Source organism: Cololabis saira, chromosome 7, assembly GCF_033807715.1.
Source record: "Cololabis saira isolate AMF1-May2022 chromosome 7, fColSai1.1, whole genome shotgun sequence".
NCBI classification, from domain to species: Eukaryota; Metazoa; Chordata; class Actinopteri; order Beloniformes; family Belonidae; genus Cololabis; species Cololabis saira.
Window position 1 is genome coordinate 22,563,047 of NC_084593.1, and position 17,714 is coordinate 22,580,760.

Sequence of the window (17,714 nt, forward strand, 5' to 3'; positions counted from 1 at the left end):
CACAATTGCGTGGACGGCTTTCCCTTTGAGAACTGATCTGGTGAGTGTATTTGCTCTGCAGCTCCGTCATCACACTATTAATTAAATGAATTAATCAGGTAGCTTTGTGAATTAAACCAGCAAAGAAGACATTTAAAAAAATGTAAATGAACTAAGGAAATCTTCTTATTAAGAATATTCCTTTATTTTCAATTAAAACTTAGCAAAGAGATTTAGCAACATTTTCCTTTTCCTTTTTCTTCCTTAGTGCTTAACTCTTATTACTTCATTTTTAATAATTGCTCAGGGGTCATGTTCTGGGTCTCTGGAAAGTGCCTAGAGAATACTTCTGTTGTAAGAGACGTTATATAAATAAATAAAATTGAATTGAATCGAATTAACTGAATTCAAGGAAAGTTTTGCAAACATTTTATTTACATATATATTTATTTACATTTTTGTATTTGGTTTTAGCATACAAGCATATCAATGCAAGAAAACACAAAGAGCTTAAATGCATGCACCTCAGTACACCAGTGCCTTATTCCAAACTTCAACCCACAATGTGTACATACAGTATAAATTAAATGCATAAATACATATTTACAGCACGTATAGAAGGACAAATACACACACACACACACTCTATATATATATATATATATATATATATATATATATATATATATATATACTGTATATATATGTATAGAGAGCGAGAGAGAAGGGAGGGGGGGCGGGGGTTGCAGCTGTTTTTACATGGTAAGAAACATTCTTTTCAACAATGCATAGTACCACATCTCAATTTTGTTATGTAAAACAATAAAAAATGTAATAAAAATCAAATTATTAGTAGGAATAATGTTTCTTCTGTTATCATGTTTGCCAACACATCCATTTGCTCCAGGGTTGAATAGAAAAGCAGGGCTGAGGAGGCACAACTTGACTTGAGGGGAAGCTGCTCTTCTGCCTCAGAGCATTGTGCTCTTAACCCTCTCAAAGATCTGCTGGACCTTAACAGCAGGAACACATCCTTCCCTCACAATGCCGATGGAACCTGGGTGAAGAGTGAGATGAGCTTGAGTTTGAAAGTGCTTGATAAAACACACATAAGTTGCTAGTACACACTTACCTTCATCAATCTTCAGACAGTTGACTACGGTGGAAGCAACAACTTCGTTTGAGTCCCCATCACAGAGAACTCCTTGGATCTTGTGCCCCAGACGGCTGTGACAAAAGAAAATGGTAGTAAAAGGAGATTAAATATATTGTCTGAGTATTTCCCACTTTTGTCAGCTTGCTCTGCAAAATTGTTAGTTACAGTACATTCTAGCCTTTTTAAGGTAAGACTCACTTGATGACCATGCTGTGGTGGGTGCTGTCTGGTTCTCCACTTGGATTGGCGGAGGTAATAGCAAGAGGTCCAGTAATGTTACATAAGTGGCCGGTCACTGTGTGGTCGGGAACACGGATCATGATGCTGTCCCTGGTACCAACACGGTCGTAAGCTGGTCCCACTCCTATACAAGATCGTTCAGAGATGAGATCAACATGGATGATATCTTTTTGCTTTTTGTAACTAGACTGATAATGTCCTTAAATGACTGATGATAATGTCAATGCGATTAGTTTACACTGTTTACCTAGTTTGAACAGCCAGTCTCCTTTGCTGACGATGCAGCTAATGCCTCCGGGATACACATTCCTCATAAACTCCCACAGTAGAGGACTGAAAGGAGGCTTGGCTTCCACCAGTTGCTCCACACTGGAGATGCAAATGCAAATGGGTTTCTCTGCCGGTCTATCCTGAAATAGAAGCAATATGTAGGTAAAGTTCCACCACTTTTCACATCTTACACGCCAACAGTAACCATATCTTTGTTTCTTACTTTAATGTTGTAAATGTTCTCTATTGCCTGAGGATTTTTGCATGAGGCAGCCAGAGCATACACGGTGTCTGTGGGAATACCACACACTCCTCCCTCCTCCAGAATGCCAGCGATCTTCAACAGGCCGCTGGTGACACGTGACTCAGTTACTGGACAGGGTGGCTCTGGAGATGTTTCCTGCTTCACTTTTTCCTACGAGGCAAAGAGGCAGGCATGTGTTTGTTAAATGCGCAGGTTAATACATTACAGAAACTTCTATAATACAATTTAGTTTCTCATTGCCAACCTTTATCAAGGGAGGCCCCATAGGTAGAATCCTCTGTGAGAAGATGCAGTTTACCAATGAAGCCAAAGTGCCATACAGGCAAATGATGGAAACCAGTGCAAGCATGGCAACTATGAAATGAAAACAAAAGTAATCATTTACTAAATGGACACCTGTTCTGATTAAAAACTGCTTTTAAATTTAAAATTTTAACTTTTTTGATACTTACTTTCAAGTTCATATGGCAGTCTCTGCAGGGTGGAGAGCAGGAGGCAGACCAGAACAACTTCCATTACTACTGTTAGAAACAGCAGGACCAGGTTCCTGCAAGCAGCTGACACAAATAACAAAATAACTGTCAGCAAATTCTCAAAATAAACTACATTACAAAAATTTAAATTATTAAAAAAACATGATTAACCTTACCAATCACTATGAGGAAAGCATTGATGACCAAGAAAGCAATGGCTCCTGCTGTAAAACCATAAGCTGCCTCTGTGGAAAGTTGAAGCTGGTCACCTAGAAAATAATAATACATTATTAGAGTGATGTGTAAACTAGAGAGAACAACATTAGCAATATGACATATACTGATGTACCTGCAAATCTAAACCAGGTCCAAGTTGCCCAGACCACAAGATAGTTGGATGCGATGACTGACCCAAACCGGCCCCCTCCTGTGACCTGCAGCCTGCTGACATAGGCCTGGATGATTGCTCCAGAAATGAGGACCCAGGGAATAGTCAGATGGAGGAAGGTAGGATTTCTACTGGAAATTATTGAATGAACAGCGGAAAGAGACGCAACCCCATTGGAAAAGTAGAACAGAGCATCTGAGCCCTGGTCAGTTTGGGGTAGTGCCTCCTGGCCTCCCTGTTTAGACCCCCTGCACGTCAAAGCGCTCTTCAGCTGCTCATTGGGGATGGGCTGTGGTCCGACAGGGATCAGGGACTTTTCCGCAATGCTGTTGATGAGTCGTGAGAAGGTCTCATAGAACGAGGCTGCAGTGAAAAGGGAGCAAGCTACACCAAAGAAGATGTAGTAACCTTGCAGAGGGATCTGGGGGATTGTTGCAACCGTGAGCAGGACAAAGAACAAGTTGTGGATCAGTTCTAAGACATCCATGTTCAGGCTTCCAATGCAGAGCACCAAGCCTGTCGCTACGAAGAACCAGTCTCCCACCATTGCTTCTCTCCCAGGGACAACTGGACTGTCCTTCACACTCAGAGCAGATAGCACAAACTCATCCCAAGCCTTGATAAGCCAATATGTAGCATGAACTCCAAACTTTGTAGCGTGGTAGCAGTCTTGGCGCAGATGGGCATAGTAGCTGGACAGCAGTTGAGCAACTGATATGATTGAGACCCATGCAACTCCTAAACCAAACGACTTCATGTAACCAAAACTGTAGAAAGCAAAAATGAAAGGAGCAACGGAATCACAGAAGAAACCCAAGGCCATTGGTTCGGCATATTTCGTGTTCTTCTTCTTCTCTTGGCCAATGCTCTGAGCACTCGCTGAGTTGGCGGTCCCTAGCAGGAGAACATTAAAGAGGGGAGTCCCAAAGCCTTTGAGGGCTAGACGCTGAGTCAGACCTTTGAGGAGCAGAGCAGCTGAACCGTACATGGCAAAGATCAGAATGAGCAACTCTAGAACCCCAGCCACCACCAGAGCCCAGGATTCTGCCACTAAAGCTACCGCTTCAAAGATCAAAGTGGCTGTGATAGCCCCAAAAACAAAAGGCATGATGTAGTTGACTGTGGCAGAGCAAAATGCAAGAAGGAAAGACAGAAGGATGTAGGGGACCAGCCCAGCAATCGCTGACTCCCCTAAGGACAAGAACAGATGACAATCTCTGGAGGCATTCAGAGACGTGATGCTCAAGTTAATGCATGAGCTGTTTATCATCTGATCTGACTTGGGATCATTTAAGACACCATAGTAGATTCTGGTAGCACCATAACTACCCCAAAGGGCAGCATAACCAACGAAGGCAGTGCCACTCAGGTGATCATATTTTCGAAAGGAAATCAGTCCGGCCACCAGTTGGCATATACACCCAATCAGGATGAGATGAACACCTGCAAAAACAAAACAAGAACATTGGAAATTATTAACATAAAAAAAAGCTTTATGGTATTTTATCATGTTTTCTAAGGTTTTTACCTGCAAGTATGTTCTCTACTCCGACTGGTGCAATCCCAGTGTGAGCTGTATTAAAGTTCTGTAGAAGTACAAGGAATGCACTGATCCCATTGGACAGCATACCTAACACTCCAGGTTCCCCATAGAAACTGGCAGGAAATCCATCTAAAGCTGCCATGGCGTTGTCTTTTTATTATCAGTCTGCAGTTGTGCAAGGGTACTAAAACAATTAAACAAAACACACAATAAATGTCTACAACAACCTGTTTGTTTTACTCGCAACAGATACATGTGTCCCCATCCAAACTACATTTAAAATAATGTCTTTATTTACTAATTGTGATATCATAGTTGCCTCAGTGAAACATTTTAGTATATGTGACAGTACATGTTATTAGATTTAGAGATATGATGAAGAACATTTTTATTTTGTAATGACATGTTTGGGGGAAGAAAATTACTTGTAAGAAAGAAAAGGAAAATTGAACACAAATTTAAAATACTTATACTATATATGAGAGATTATTAACTGCCTAACAAAATCAGTTGATGTTTAATTAGATTATATGCTAGATTGAAAAAGAAAACTCTCCCCTGGGCTCTTTGATGAATTAGCACCACAATGATGACACCTGAGACTCTTAGTGTGACAGAATGCAACAGAAATAAAAGAAAAAGATGCATTCTGCTTGTTTGCTCTCTTCAGTGGAAAGTGGCACCAGATTCCCCCCAAAATCAAAGCAAATTATTCTTAACTCAAAACATTCATATTATTCCAAAGTAGTTATTGTTTTTCTATCTATCTTTTAAGATATTTTAATCCAGGACTCTGTAACTTCTTAGGTTAGGTTATTGACAATGGTTTGTGCTCTTGTCTGCAATAAAATAAATAAGAATAAACTCTTACCTGGTGAAGTTGCTGAGACAGGTAAACTGTTGAGTAGTACTGGAGGAGGGATGAAAGTTTGTAATAAGGCTTCCCTCAGAGGAGGAGGAGGAGGAGTTGGTAAAGAAAAATCCCCCACTCTCAAATACAATTAACAAACCGAGGTGACATCACTGCACCTTGCACAGAAATTGCAACTTCTTCCTCCTCTAAAGCCCTTCAGGGTGATGATGATGATGATAATGATTGTAACAATGGTGAAGATGACTCTCATGGAAATTCCTCCTGTTCTTACGTAAAGAATTTGTGATGGATGCCTCCCCTTTCCTGGTACTTCAACCCTTGTATTTACGGTCATTTTGAGACCTGGAATATAAATGTGGGTGGCTACTGGGAAAGCATAAGCATCCTTCACCACAAGTCTCTGCATCGAAGAGAAACAAGAAGAAGTCAACGTGCCAGAAACCTCTTACTAAAGCCATGCTCTCAAAGGTACAGGTAAAAACTAGTCATTCTTATATTCCTAATTCTGCTATATTAATAGAACATTACATTATCTAGATTTCATTTATGGGCATAAATCTCTGTTATGTGTTTAAAGTAGATTATAAGTTTCACTTATAACTAGTCATCTTAATTTTATACTGTGTATATGATGATTTCTATGTCGATTGTTGGTTTTGTGTGCATGTTATGGAAGAGTTTGTATCAAATGTTGAGGCAAATACTTTCACTGAACCACACCTGTCACAGCACCTGTCACAGCACAATAGCTCTTTCAAACAAGCACACAAGACAGTAATAATCATTATGGTGATAGCAAATTCTTCTCTGAATCCGGCACAAAAGGCATAAATTGTCACGTCTATCAACAGCCTCTATAATGGTAGTTTACACAAAAAGATTTTTATAAATAAAACTCCTTTGTGGTTTCCAGATGTTTGTCATGCAGAAAACCTTAAGACCGGTGCAGGCTGTCAGAGCACTGCATAAGTCTGCAGTGGAAGGTAAACATATTTGCTTACTGTGTCATGTTCCCAAATACAAACATGTTTTTCTCTGGTTCAGCCTAAAAAGAAAAAAGTCCAATGTGTTAGTTTTTTGACATTTCTTCCTCCTTTACATTTGTCGAATTCCTGCAGAGCTGAAGCGCCCGGATCCTGAGGACACAGTCACTGCTAGTTTTGGGAAGTTCATCAGTGAAATCAAGCCCCAGCATTTATCACCTGTCATGCTCCACCGCAGCAAGCGGATGGTCCTGGACAGCATTGGAGTCGGTCTGATTGGAAGCACAACGGATGTGTTTGAACTGGTCCTACAGCACTGCCAGGTGAAAGGAAAAGTGATTTAAAATGAATTGAGTGTTTAATTGATATCTATAATGCTGTTACAGAGATGACAGTGAATGTCTGAGCTTAGTCAAACAATAGAGCTAAATCAGGGACAGGTCTGTATGTGGGTGGGTGGAATGAAAAAACAACAACTTTGGTTTCATTTTTAACATTTGTCTCTGTCATTGATTACCTTGAAATTTTCCATATCACATATTTACAGAGTAGGCTAATGTCCCCCAGGTACTAAAAGGTCAGAGCAAGTGTATGTTTGTGTAAGCGATGATACATTCTGGGGCGTAAATGTTGCTTAGCTGTGCTTTTCCCTCCCTGCAGCATATGTACGCCCCAGATAACATCAGCTCGGTGTACGGCCGCAGGGGCATCAGGCTCTCCCCAACACTGGCCGCTTTTGTCAATGGAGTGGCGGTGAGTATAAAATAGTGGTTGCCATTACCCCGACGACATCAGGACACTCCACTCAGCTAAAAACCCATTAACTCAGTAAAAAAATAAATAAATAAATCAGTCTGTGGATACTCAGCTGTCAGAACAGTCTGACAGCAGGCTGTATTTTTCATTTTTATAAACCCCTCCTGTCTATAAAAATAAAAAACAAGTAAACTCACCTAAGAAATTTCCATCATGTCAGCCCAACCCATCGTTTCCAAAGGAGTCACCTGTATGTCCGGCAAAGTTGTACACCATGTATTTGCCTCAAGCTGTGTTTGTGTTCAAGCTGGACATAACAATTACTGAGGTTTTCCGGTTAAACTGCACCAAGCTGACCAAACACAGTGAAGGAACCTGTGTTCACTACAAAATAAAAAAAGGATGGGTGTGGAAGCAAATTGCATCATTTAGCGTAAACAGTTCCTGGGTTTACAACCTGCTCCTGTGGTATTTCAGGAAGCACGGCAGTGTCATATGCGTGGTAGATACACCGAGTATCAATTACGTTCTAATTGCTTTCACGCACGCTATGATGTAACATTCTCTGATTAGAATCTGTTTGCTTTTAGACTCACTCCATGGACTTTGATGATACATGGCACCCTGCCACCCATCCCTCGGGAGCCGTTCTTCCTGCTGTGTTAGCTGTCAGTGACATGATGCCTTCTGTTAGTAAGCCTAGCGGCCTGGAGTTCCTGCTCGCCTTCAATGTTGGCGTGGAGATCCAGGGACGTCTAATGAGGTTCTCTAACGAGGCCCACAACATCCCCAAGAGGTTTGTGCTTCACAGCTAGCATGGTAGCATCATTATTTTCTCTTGTACCTTGTCTCCCTGTGTGATTCATAATTGACATTTTCTCGTTCTTAAATGAATCAGCAAGTACCCACATGAATTTATAGATGTTCCTTTTTGACTCTACTGATCTCTGCACTTTGGTGTACAAGGACACCTCTGAGGTGCAATGTGCACTTTTTTTAGTTCCGCAACAACAGAGGCTCTGTGTGAGAATATCTCACGAGACTCCATTTGGCGAGTGTTTTTGTGCACGAATAGCCTGGCATTAAAAAAATTCTGTCTTTTAACATCCTTGAAATGAGCTGCTGTGTATATAGAGAGTGGTATTGAACAAAAGGTCATGAGGGTGAACAGTCACTAAATGTTTTTCTCTGCATGCTTCTTGTCAGGTTTCATCCACCCAGCGTGGTGGGCACCATGGGAAGTGCAGCGGCCTGTGCTCGCCTCTTGTCTCTGGATGCCTCCCAGTGCAGTCATGCCTTGGCTATAGCTGCCTCTTTAGCTGGGGCCCCAATGGCTAATGCTGCCACTCAGTCTAAACCCCTTCATATTGGTAATGCTTCGCGCCTGGGGCTTGAAGCCGCTCTGCTGGCCTCTCGAGGCCTAGAGGCCAGTCCTCTAGTCCTGGATGCTGTTGCAGGAGTGGCAGGCTTTAATGCTTTTTATGAAGATTATGTGCCCCGGCCTTTAGAATCACCCAGCGATGACGGCCATGTGTTCCTGTTAGAGGAGCAGGACATGGGCTTCAAGCGCTTTCCTGCTCATCTGGGGATGCACTGGGTGGCAGACGCTGCAGCCTCGGTCCATAAACGTCTTGTGGGAGTTGAAGATGGTAAATTCTCCCAAGCTCGCGTCCGAGACATCCTGCTCAGAGTGCCTAAGTCTAAATACATCAACAGGCCGTTCCCTGAGTCTGAGCACGAGGCACGCCATTCTTTCCAGTACAATGCTTGCACCGCTCTCCTGGATGGTGAGGTGACTGTGCAGTCTTTCACCCCAGACGCCATGAGGCGTCCTGAGCTGCTCAGCCTGCTGAGCCGTGTTCGGTTGGAACATCCTCATGACAACCCCGCTAATTTCAACCGTATGTACGGTGAAGTCCAGGTCACGCTGGTTGGGGGGGACATTCTAAGTGGCCGATGTGACACTTTCTACGGTCACTGGAGAAACCCACTGACGAATGAGAGCCTGGTGAAGAAGTTCAGAAACAACGCAGCGACGGTGCTTCCATCAGAGAAGGTTGAGCGGCTGATCGAGGCGGTGGGGGAACTGGACAGATTGGAGGACTGCGGGGTTGTTCTCTCACAGCTGCAATGAACAACTGCAGACGTATAGAAAGAAAAAAATGACTGTATATGACTAAATTAAGTGGTTATATGGTAATATCATTTGAAAAAATTACATTAGTCCAAATCAATGTTGCACATTTACACTTTTCTACCTTACAATATACAATATATATCATACTACTGCAGGTAGTCTGTTTATTGATTATTATCCATGCATTACAAACATCTTTCACTGACATTTTTCGTAAATCTTTACTGAAAAATATTGATAAACCTGTTGAGGCTGTACATGATTTATTTGCATGAATATAGAAAAGTTTTATCTTTAAACTTTACAGAGAAATCTATCATAGAACTTAATAAATGTGATCAAATGGGTAAAAGGGGATTTTTCTATGAGTGCTCTCAGATATCACTGTTCGATACATATGGTATACAGTGTGAGGGTGTGTATATATATATATATGTATTGTTGACATAATACTGTTCTTTTTGTTGTTGTTGAATGTTTCTGTTTACACTGAAATTAAATGTCCTGCTTGTATGTTTTCATTTGAATAAACTCACTAAAAACTACATCTTTTATGCCCATGATTTCTTCAACACAACCTGTAAATACAGACAGACCAAACTGCAACTTCTCAGGGTGATAAAGGAAACTTGGTCCAAATATGGGCCATTCTTTGAATGGCATATTATTGATGGCACAAATATAACTATTTCCAGTGTTTCAGGTCCCGTTTCAGGTCAGTCAGGATTACTAAAATTATTACATGTTGCTAAATGCCATAATAATGAGAGAGATAATTTCTTAGAGAAATGTATATTGCTTTCTTTGAAATCAAAAGTTTACATACATTTCCTTAGTATTTAGTAGCATTGCCTTTGAACTGCATGACTTGGGTCAAACGTTCTGGGTAACCCTCCACAAGCTTCTGACTCTGCTGGAGTTCTGGCCCATTCCTCCCGACAGAACTGGTGTAGCTGAGTCAGGGTTGTCGCTCGCACATGCCTTTTCAGACTTGCCCACACATTTTCGATGGGTCTCAGATCGGGGCTTTGTGATGGCCACTTCAAGACAATGACTTTGTTCTCCTCAAGCACTTTTCAACTATTTTGGCAGTATGCTTAGATGTTCTCTTAACATTTCCATGTCAAGTTCTTTCTTCGTGATGCCGTCTATTTTATGAAAAGCTCCAGTTCCTGCTGGAGCAAAACAGCCCCACAACATTATGCTGCATCCTCTCCGCTTCACAGTTGGTATGGTGTTCTCACTAAGGATACTATGAAAATGTATGCAAACGTTTGACATTAAAGAAAGCAACAATTACAACAAATACAATTCGGTAGGAAATTCTCTCTCTCATTATTGTGGCATTTAGCAAAATGAAATAATTTTGGTAATCCTGACTGACCTGAAACAGGAGATATTTAGTCGGATTCACAAGACAGTGAGACAAAAAATGTTACGTGTAAAATCAAAGGTCACGCTGTCGCGCTGAAGTGCGTGTTAAGTTCCCCCATGACTTCAGTGCCCACACCCTGGGTGGGGTTGGCGAAAGGGCCTTTCTGTGTGGAGTTTGCATGTTCTCCCCGTGTTCCCTTGGGTAGCAATGTGAGCTACCCTCACAAAAACATGCACCAGTCCTGGGCTATACATGCCCCCTCTGGCCAACCGGGGCGCCAGATGGGGTGGGGAGGATCTGGCCTGAATAACATGATCCTTCCACATGCTATGTCCGGCCGGAGAAACCCCACCCTGTCTGGTGAAAAGATGCGGCCTCCTCACTCCTCAGGTTAAGGAGGAGACCTGAGCTCAGTGCAGGGCCCTCCCGGGGCTTGGTAGAGGATGGCAATGCCCAGGACTGTCACTTAGGTAGGAGCACTGGGTGATAAAATGGGGGAAAAAACTGGGATAAAAATAATAAAAAAAAAAAAAAAAAAATCAAAGGTCAAAACACAAAAAAAAAGTACTAGCATTGATAAGATGGTGAAGGGAAATGGGATGGTGGAGGTGAATGAGCAATAGTGTCTGGGCATAGGAGTGGGTAGACCCAAAGCGCCACTATATCTATTTACAGAGGTTTCTGTCAGCACAAATGGAGCCAGATATTACTAGCAATATGCTCATAGAGCAAAACAGAGCTACCACATCCTAATCACATTTTTTTTAAATGCCTGTGAAGGGATGAAGGTGGAGGTCAAGATTACAGGTTGTAACTGAAACTGGGCGCCAATCTGAATGTAAAAATGAAGGTAGAGCAGTTTTTCACAGATATTTCTGTATTCCCCTTCTGTTGAGAACATATTATATCGGTCGCTGCTGTGGCCTCATTTATACGTCACGAAAATAGTTAATCATAAGTGATAAATGACAAAAACATTTGCAGTCAGGATTTCCCCACTCTGACAAAAATAGATGATTTCCCTGTCCAGGTGGGTTCATTTAAAGATGTGAAAAAAAGGAGCTGTTTCTTTCGCATCTACAGCTGTTCTGGGAAACATAACAGCTTCCTTGTTTCAGGCTGTAAACCTTACATCAATGTGTGTCCTGCAAAAAGTGGCCACCTGTTAAGCTTGGCCCTGCAAGGGATACAAGGAAACCAATATACTTCTGCTGGCCCGTGTAATCCACAGACAGAAACTCTGCACAAGAAAAAGAAAAGAAAAGTGACAATAAACTAGAATCCTTATGACAATCTTTCAGAATAACCTCGAACATGAAAAAAAAAATAAATAAAAAAGTAAATACATTAAAAAAAAAAAAAGATAATGAAGGCAGGACAGATAATGAACAGTAATGTTTCTTCAACTCAAGAAGAGAGTCTTTCTCTCTAAAAGGTATGTGCTTAGGTTTGTCAATCAAAAGGCAGACAAAATTAAAGTTCAGGTGTTGGTTTGATCATAATGCACTGCATCACATTTGACACAGCAATCATCACCAACACCTCATAGCAATTCCAAAGCACGGCGATGGAAGAGTCATGATTTGGGTTCATTTTGCAGCTACAGCACCTGCATGAGCTCCTTAATTTGACCACAAGCTCCTCTCTTTTTGTGACACCTGTCTGTCCAAAAGCTAAAGATTAACTGAAGTTTGGTCATGTGATGGATTAATAATCCCAAATGTATCCGTAAATTTGTGGTTCTAAGAGCCGATGAATATAGGATGTAATCAATTTTTCGTACACTACTTCACATTTTGGCTTGAGACTTTTTACAATATTAAAACGGTGGTGTGTTGTTGCCCCTCTGTGGTGGTATTCATCTATTTATCTAATTTTAACCCCTGATAAGGGGCCTGAGGATTTTTTTCATCTTCTTTTCTGATAAGTAAAACCTTATATTTAAAAAATATGTTGTTTTCTTTTTCTTTTTTTCTTTTGAACAGAAATGGGAGGCCTTTTCATTGAAACAAAGATGAGATTCAAGATTATTATTCTTGGGTAAGTGTCAAATTTATGTTGAGACAATGGTTTAACCCTTACCTGGCAATACACTGTAGAACAATGTGTTTCCCACGCACACAGTGGCCTAGATGAAATGGTAAGGTCAACAGTCATGTGTTTACACAGTTGAAGCTGTAAGCCTATGCACATCATTTTATGGCTTTTAATTTAATGCCAAACTCCTCGGTTTCTGGGTTTCAAAGCCCCAGAGAACATGGTGTCAATCGAAACAGGTGAAACCAAAGACGCTCTGGAGGAACTGGTATAGATACTCGATGAGTAACTCCTTTATTATTTAATGAGAACCGACTAGTCACTAACACGTGAATGAAAGATAAACACGGATATGTGACTGAGCTTGTGAAGTCTCTTTTCTGCATCTAATTCCAACATTCTGGGAAATCATGTATACGTGGAGTTTTAAACGGAAACTTGTGAAGTATTTTGAACATTTTCAGCACTGTTTTTGAAATGATAATTTTGAATTGATAAAAGAATAACAAACATAAAATTAAGTAATATTTTAAAATTACTCTTATTAGTTAAATAAAATGATATTATCTTTATCGCATAATTAACTTTGTCAATCACTTGATTGACTAAATAAATAAATACGTAGCATTACTTTAAAGTTACATCGTGGTTGAGATCGTTGCAGATATTTTACCTTTCTAATCTGTCTGTATACTCTGAGATAAAGAAACCATACAAGGAAAATCCTGCAGACGTAGAGACAATAGCATCAATGGCTAAATGACTAATAAGGAAGTATGAATAAGGTGGAAAGGAAATACTTGGGTTTTTAGTGTTAGAACTCTTCAAATACAACAAGGAAGGAAAGCGAGGTGATAAAATACCTGCAGTAAACAGGGCACATCCTTTAGATAACATTTAATTAACGTGAAATACACTAGACAGATGACTCATTTAATCTTGGTAAAGTTGTGTGGAAAAATAAAAAGGTGAATAGGATTAGAAAAATGAGGAAAGCCACTGGTTTTGCTGCATTGGCGAGGTATTTTAGTTATGCTGTGACCATCCCATTTACCAGATCTAAACACTTTGACACCTGAAAACAAGCTAGACAGCTATCCTGACACTCACTCACAAAAACAAGTCATTTATTGTATTTATTTATCTATAAGTTGTAAAGTTTAATAGATTTGTGAAGTTAATATGAATGTGCATTATATCATTATATTATATTGAGATCATAAACCTCTTATACTGGCCAAAATAGGCGCACAGCACATTATACACAATCATATAAAGATCAAACAACGATAATCTGATGAAATACAAACATTAACTCTGGAGGATCCCCGGAGAATATAATGAGACCTGGTAAATTGTCTTGTAGAGGATAAAAGTACAAGAAACAATTTGTCTTGAAATATAAATGAATCACAATCTTTTGATTAAAAAAATCTAAAATCATTCCAAAATGAAAAAAGATACAGAAATAAACACATGAAGGAAGATAATAAAAAGAGAAAAAACTAAATTAAACATGAAGAAACAATTAAAGGTTGAAAATAAAAAAAATATGAAGAAGTTAAAAAAAAAGTTGAATTGATAAATGAAAATTGAGGCTATTAATGCATGTATACATGAATATAACCAGAAATTAAAGTCGATTATGCATTAATTGTTGCCTTTTTTTATTCACTGATCCATTAATGCTTGTCTATTTTGTATTTTGTCAGTTTCAGTCCTTCATCAGTCCTCCATGGAAACAATACTTACTACACTTGGCACACATCAGCCAGTATAATCTGTATTAGCAAACTAATATTTGAGATGCAATCAATAAGTCAGAGTTCAACAACAGCGGGCATGACATAAAAGTATTTTTTCATACTCTCACCTGCCACCCCAAATAAAGCAAGGCAGCAGTGTGTCACATCATATGACGCAACACATAGAGAAATTTGAGCCTCTGGAAAGTGTGAAATAGATGGAGTTTCCACACGTCAATACCTGGCCAGGTTGATTGATTACTTGTTTGAAACCTTTGTTGTCCCCTCTGGGGAAAATCAGTTGTCAAACAGCTCATGACATTTAAAAAGATGAAGAAAAACAGAAAAACAGAGTTGACAATGCAATAAATAAATATAAACACTAAATAAATATGAAGTGCTGGTAGTTGCTGGTAGTTTGTTAAAGTCCCAAGTCAGTCAGGCTAACAACTCTAGCTCCAGGGCTCCCTGTGCCTGCAGGGTCGGGGTTGTAGAGTTCCGGTCAGGCCTTTGCCTCTCCTGCCTGCAGATAACCTCAAAATATCCATGCTGCTAAACTGGGTAAACGTGTCAGAGGGTTGGTAATGGCTCACCTGGGGCGTATCTTTTCTGGTAAATACACATAGCGAGAACACAGAGAATTCTGAGAAAAATTAAAAGAATGTTTCTTTGGTCCCTCTTGTTCCAGCTTACGGGAAACATTGTAAGCATGAGGAACTGTGAGGAGAATATGTTGAGGGTGTGCAAAGAAAAATAGTCAATTTATTAATTAATTTAACCATGTCAGTCCCACTGAGATCAAACTTCTCTTTTTCAGTGGAGTCTTGGGCAAGAGGCAGCAGCATATGGACCATTAGAAATAACTACATGGAGTATCAGAATATTATACTTTAAAATAATTTTAATGTAGTACCAATTCTCCCTGTTCAAAATGCCTTTTTTATCAAGTCGTCTTAAGGAGAACTGTGGAAGAGAGAAGTCACTTGTTGTCGCAGTACTGGCGCTATTTGTGGCAGAAGCAGGGTGTTCTGTGAAACACATGCAACTTGGTGAATAGTAAAAGCAAAGGCCAAAAGATAAATATTCATGCAAAGGCACACATTATCGTGTGCCTTTGCATACATTTGTTTATTTGGTCAAAAGGATGATAACTCTCCATGACTATTAACTGTGCAGTATGTGACAAATGCTTTCAAAACTACAGCCACTAATAGTGTTTGCCAATTCAATTACAGAATCATAATGACATAAAGAGAAAATAACAAATAAATAAGTTACTTGAGCTTAATCAAAGCAACACCAGTTCTAACAGGTTTCATGTACACAGTGGATCAAGGAATCAGGCAGCACATTTCCTTTCTTCACCTTCCTCATCGGATGACGCCAACTCTCCAAACAAATGTATTCAAACGATGCCATAATCACAACGACGATGTATGTGTGAATCGTGTTGTTATTTGGTTCGAAAACAAAAGCAAACTAATATTTGAGATGCAATCAATAAGTCGGAGTTCAACAACAGCGGGCGTGACATAAAAGTATTTTTTTCATACTCTCACCTGCCACCCCAAATAAAGCAAGGCAGCAGTGTGTCACATCACATGACGCAACACATAGAGAAATGTGAGCCTCTGGAAAGTGTGAAATAGATGGAGTTTCCACACGACAATACCTGGCCAGGTTCCGGTCAGGCCTTTGTCTCTCCTGCCTGCAAATAACATCAAAATATCCATGCTGCTTCGGGTAAACGTGTCAGAGGGTTGGTAATGGCTCACCTGGGGCGTATCATCTCTGGTAAATACACATAGCGAGAACACAGAGAATTCTGAGAAAAATTTAAAGAATGTTTCATTTGTCCCTCTTGTTCCACCTTACGGGAAAAATTGTAAGCATGAGGAACTGTGAGGAGAATATGTTGAGGGTGTGCAAAGAAAAATAGAGTCAATTTATTAATTAATTTAACCATGTCAGTCCCACTGAGATCAAACTTCTCTTTTTCAGTGGAGTCTTGGCCAAAAGGCAGCAGCATATGGACCATTAGAAATAACTACGTCGTGGAGTATCAGAATATTATACTTTAAAATAATTTTAATGTAGTAACAATTCTCCCTGTTCAAAATGCCTTTTTTATCAAGTGATCTCAGTTAAGGAGAACTGTGGAAGAGAGAAGTCACTTGTCGCAGTACTGGCGCTATTTGTGGCAGAAGCAGAGTGTTCTGTGAAACACATGCAACTTGGTGAATAGTAAAAGCAAAGGCCAAAAGATAAATATTCATGCAAAGGGACACATTATCGTGTGCCTTTTCATACATTTGTTTATTTGGTCAAAAGGATGAAGCTTAACTCTCCATGACTATTAACTGTGCAGTATGTGACAAATGCTTTCAAAACTACAGCCACTAATAGTTTTTGCCAATTCAATTACAGAATCATAATGACATAAAGAGAAAATAACAAATAAATACGTAACTTGAGCTTAATCAAAGCAACACCAGTTCTAACAGGTTTCATGTACACAGTGGATCAAGGAATCAGGCAGCCCGTTTCCTTTCTTCACCTTCCTCATCGGATGACGCCAACTCTCCAAACAAATGTATTCAAACGATGCCATAATCACAACGACGATGTATGTGTGAATCGTGTTGTTATTGGGTTGAAAGACAAAAGCAAACTAATATTTGAGATGCAATCAATAAGTCGGAGTTCAACAACATCGGGCGTGACATAAAAGTATTTTTTTTCATACTCTCACCTGCCACCCCAAATAAAGCAAGGCAGCAGTGTGTCATATCATATGACGCAAGACATAAAGAAATTTGAGCCTCTGGAAAGTGTGAAATAGATGGAGTTTCCACACGACAATACCTGGCCAGGTTCCGGTCCGGCCTTTGTCTCTCCTGCCTGCAAATAACATCAAAATATCCATGCTGCTTCTTTCTTCACCTTCCTCATCGGATGACGCCAACTCTCCAAACAAATGTATTTGTTCTGTTTGTATTTCATCAGGAAATTCTGTCATTTTCAAGACACAGAAAACCTGCCTTGGTTTTGGCCTGAATGTGGACTTTGTCAGGCTGACTACATAAAATCCAGTGGTTGACGTCTGTTGTAGGTTAAGTCAGTTCATTATTACTACTACTACTACTGTCATTTAGCAGATGCTTTTATTCAAAGCGACTTATATCTGAGATGAACACACCATTTCATGTAGCAATTAGGATAGAGGGCCTTGCTCAGGGGCCCAAGGTGGTTCATCTTGGTTGCCATTCTGGGGCTTGAACCTCCAGACCCAAACCCACCTCTGTAGCCACTAGGCCCCTTTAAAACCCATTAAAAACAAAAACTTTATTTTATCATCATATAATAATATAAATTGCTTAAGATATTTATACACTTAAATAAAAAATCAAAAAATACTTAAAAATCGGTTTCACACTTGCGGTTAACTTTGTGGGGTAACCTGTCTAACCGCACCAGTAAGTGAATGTAGACC

The 17,714-nt window shown here is 40.0% G+C and overlaps 2 protein-coding genes across 3 annotated transcripts; one reads left to right on the forward strand and one right to left on the reverse strand.

The window, feature by feature from the left end:
* Nucleotides 1-699: 699 nt before the first annotated feature.
* si:ch211-153b23.3 (uncharacterized) lies at nt 700-5,265 on the reverse strand. The gene is made up of 11 exons (XM_061726230.1): nt 5,186-5,265; nt 4,300-4,498; nt 2,733-4,214; nt 2,560-2,652; nt 2,363-2,467; nt 2,155-2,264; nt 1,869-2,060; nt 1,623-1,785; nt 1,334-1,499; nt 1,112-1,206; nt 700-1,036 (listed from the first exon to the last, which is right to left on the reverse strand). The coding sequence occupies exons 2-11, from the start codon at nt 4,454-4,456 to the stop codon at nt 951-953; spliced, it is 2,649 nt and encodes an 882-aa protein (XP_061582214.1). The 5' UTR covers nt 4,457-4,498; nt 5,186-5,265; the 3' UTR covers nt 700-950.
* A 215-nt stretch (nt 5,266-5,480) lies between these two features.
* On the forward strand, nt 5,481-9,582 carry irg1l (immunoresponsive gene 1, like). Of its 2 annotated transcripts, none has more exons than XM_061726231.1 (6): nt 5,481-5,662; nt 6,102-6,171; nt 6,307-6,494; nt 6,832-6,924; nt 7,518-7,723; nt 8,134-9,582. In XM_061726231.1, exons 1-6 carry the CDS (start codon nt 5,645-5,647, stop codon nt 9,059-9,061), a joined length of 1,503 nt encoding a protein of 500 aa, XP_061582215.1. In that variant the 5' UTR covers nt 5,481-5,644; the 3' UTR covers nt 9,062-9,582. The 2 variants fall into 2 exon arrangements, with proteins under 2 accessions (XP_061582215.1, XP_061582216.1); XM_061726232.1 differs by having other exon boundaries at nt 5,481-5,656.
* The last annotated feature ends 8,132 nt before the right edge of the window (nt 9,583-17,714 follow it).

Coding starts and splice junctions, on each gene's coding strand:
- si:ch211-153b23.3 (XM_061726230.1), bottom strand. CDS start 4,456: ATGGCAGCTTTAGATGGATTTCCTGCCAGTTTCTATGGGGAACCTGGA. Junction 2,653..2,732: donor GACCTGGTTTAGATTTGCAG/GTACATCAGTAT, acceptor ATTATTTTCTAG/GTGACCAGCTTCAACTTTCC. Junction 2,468..2,559: donor TGCTTTCCTCATAGTGATTG/GTAAGGTTAATC, acceptor TATTTGTGTCAG/CTGCTTGCAGGAACCTGGTC.
- irg1l (XM_061726231.1), top strand. Junction 6,172..6,306: donor GCATAAGTCTGCAGTGGAAG/GTAAACATATTT, acceptor GAATTCCTGCAG/AGCTGAAGCGCCCGGATCCT. Junction 6,925..7,517: donor CTTTTGTCAATGGAGTGGCG/GTGAGTATAAAA, acceptor GTTTGCTTTTAG/ACTCACTCCATGGACTTTGA.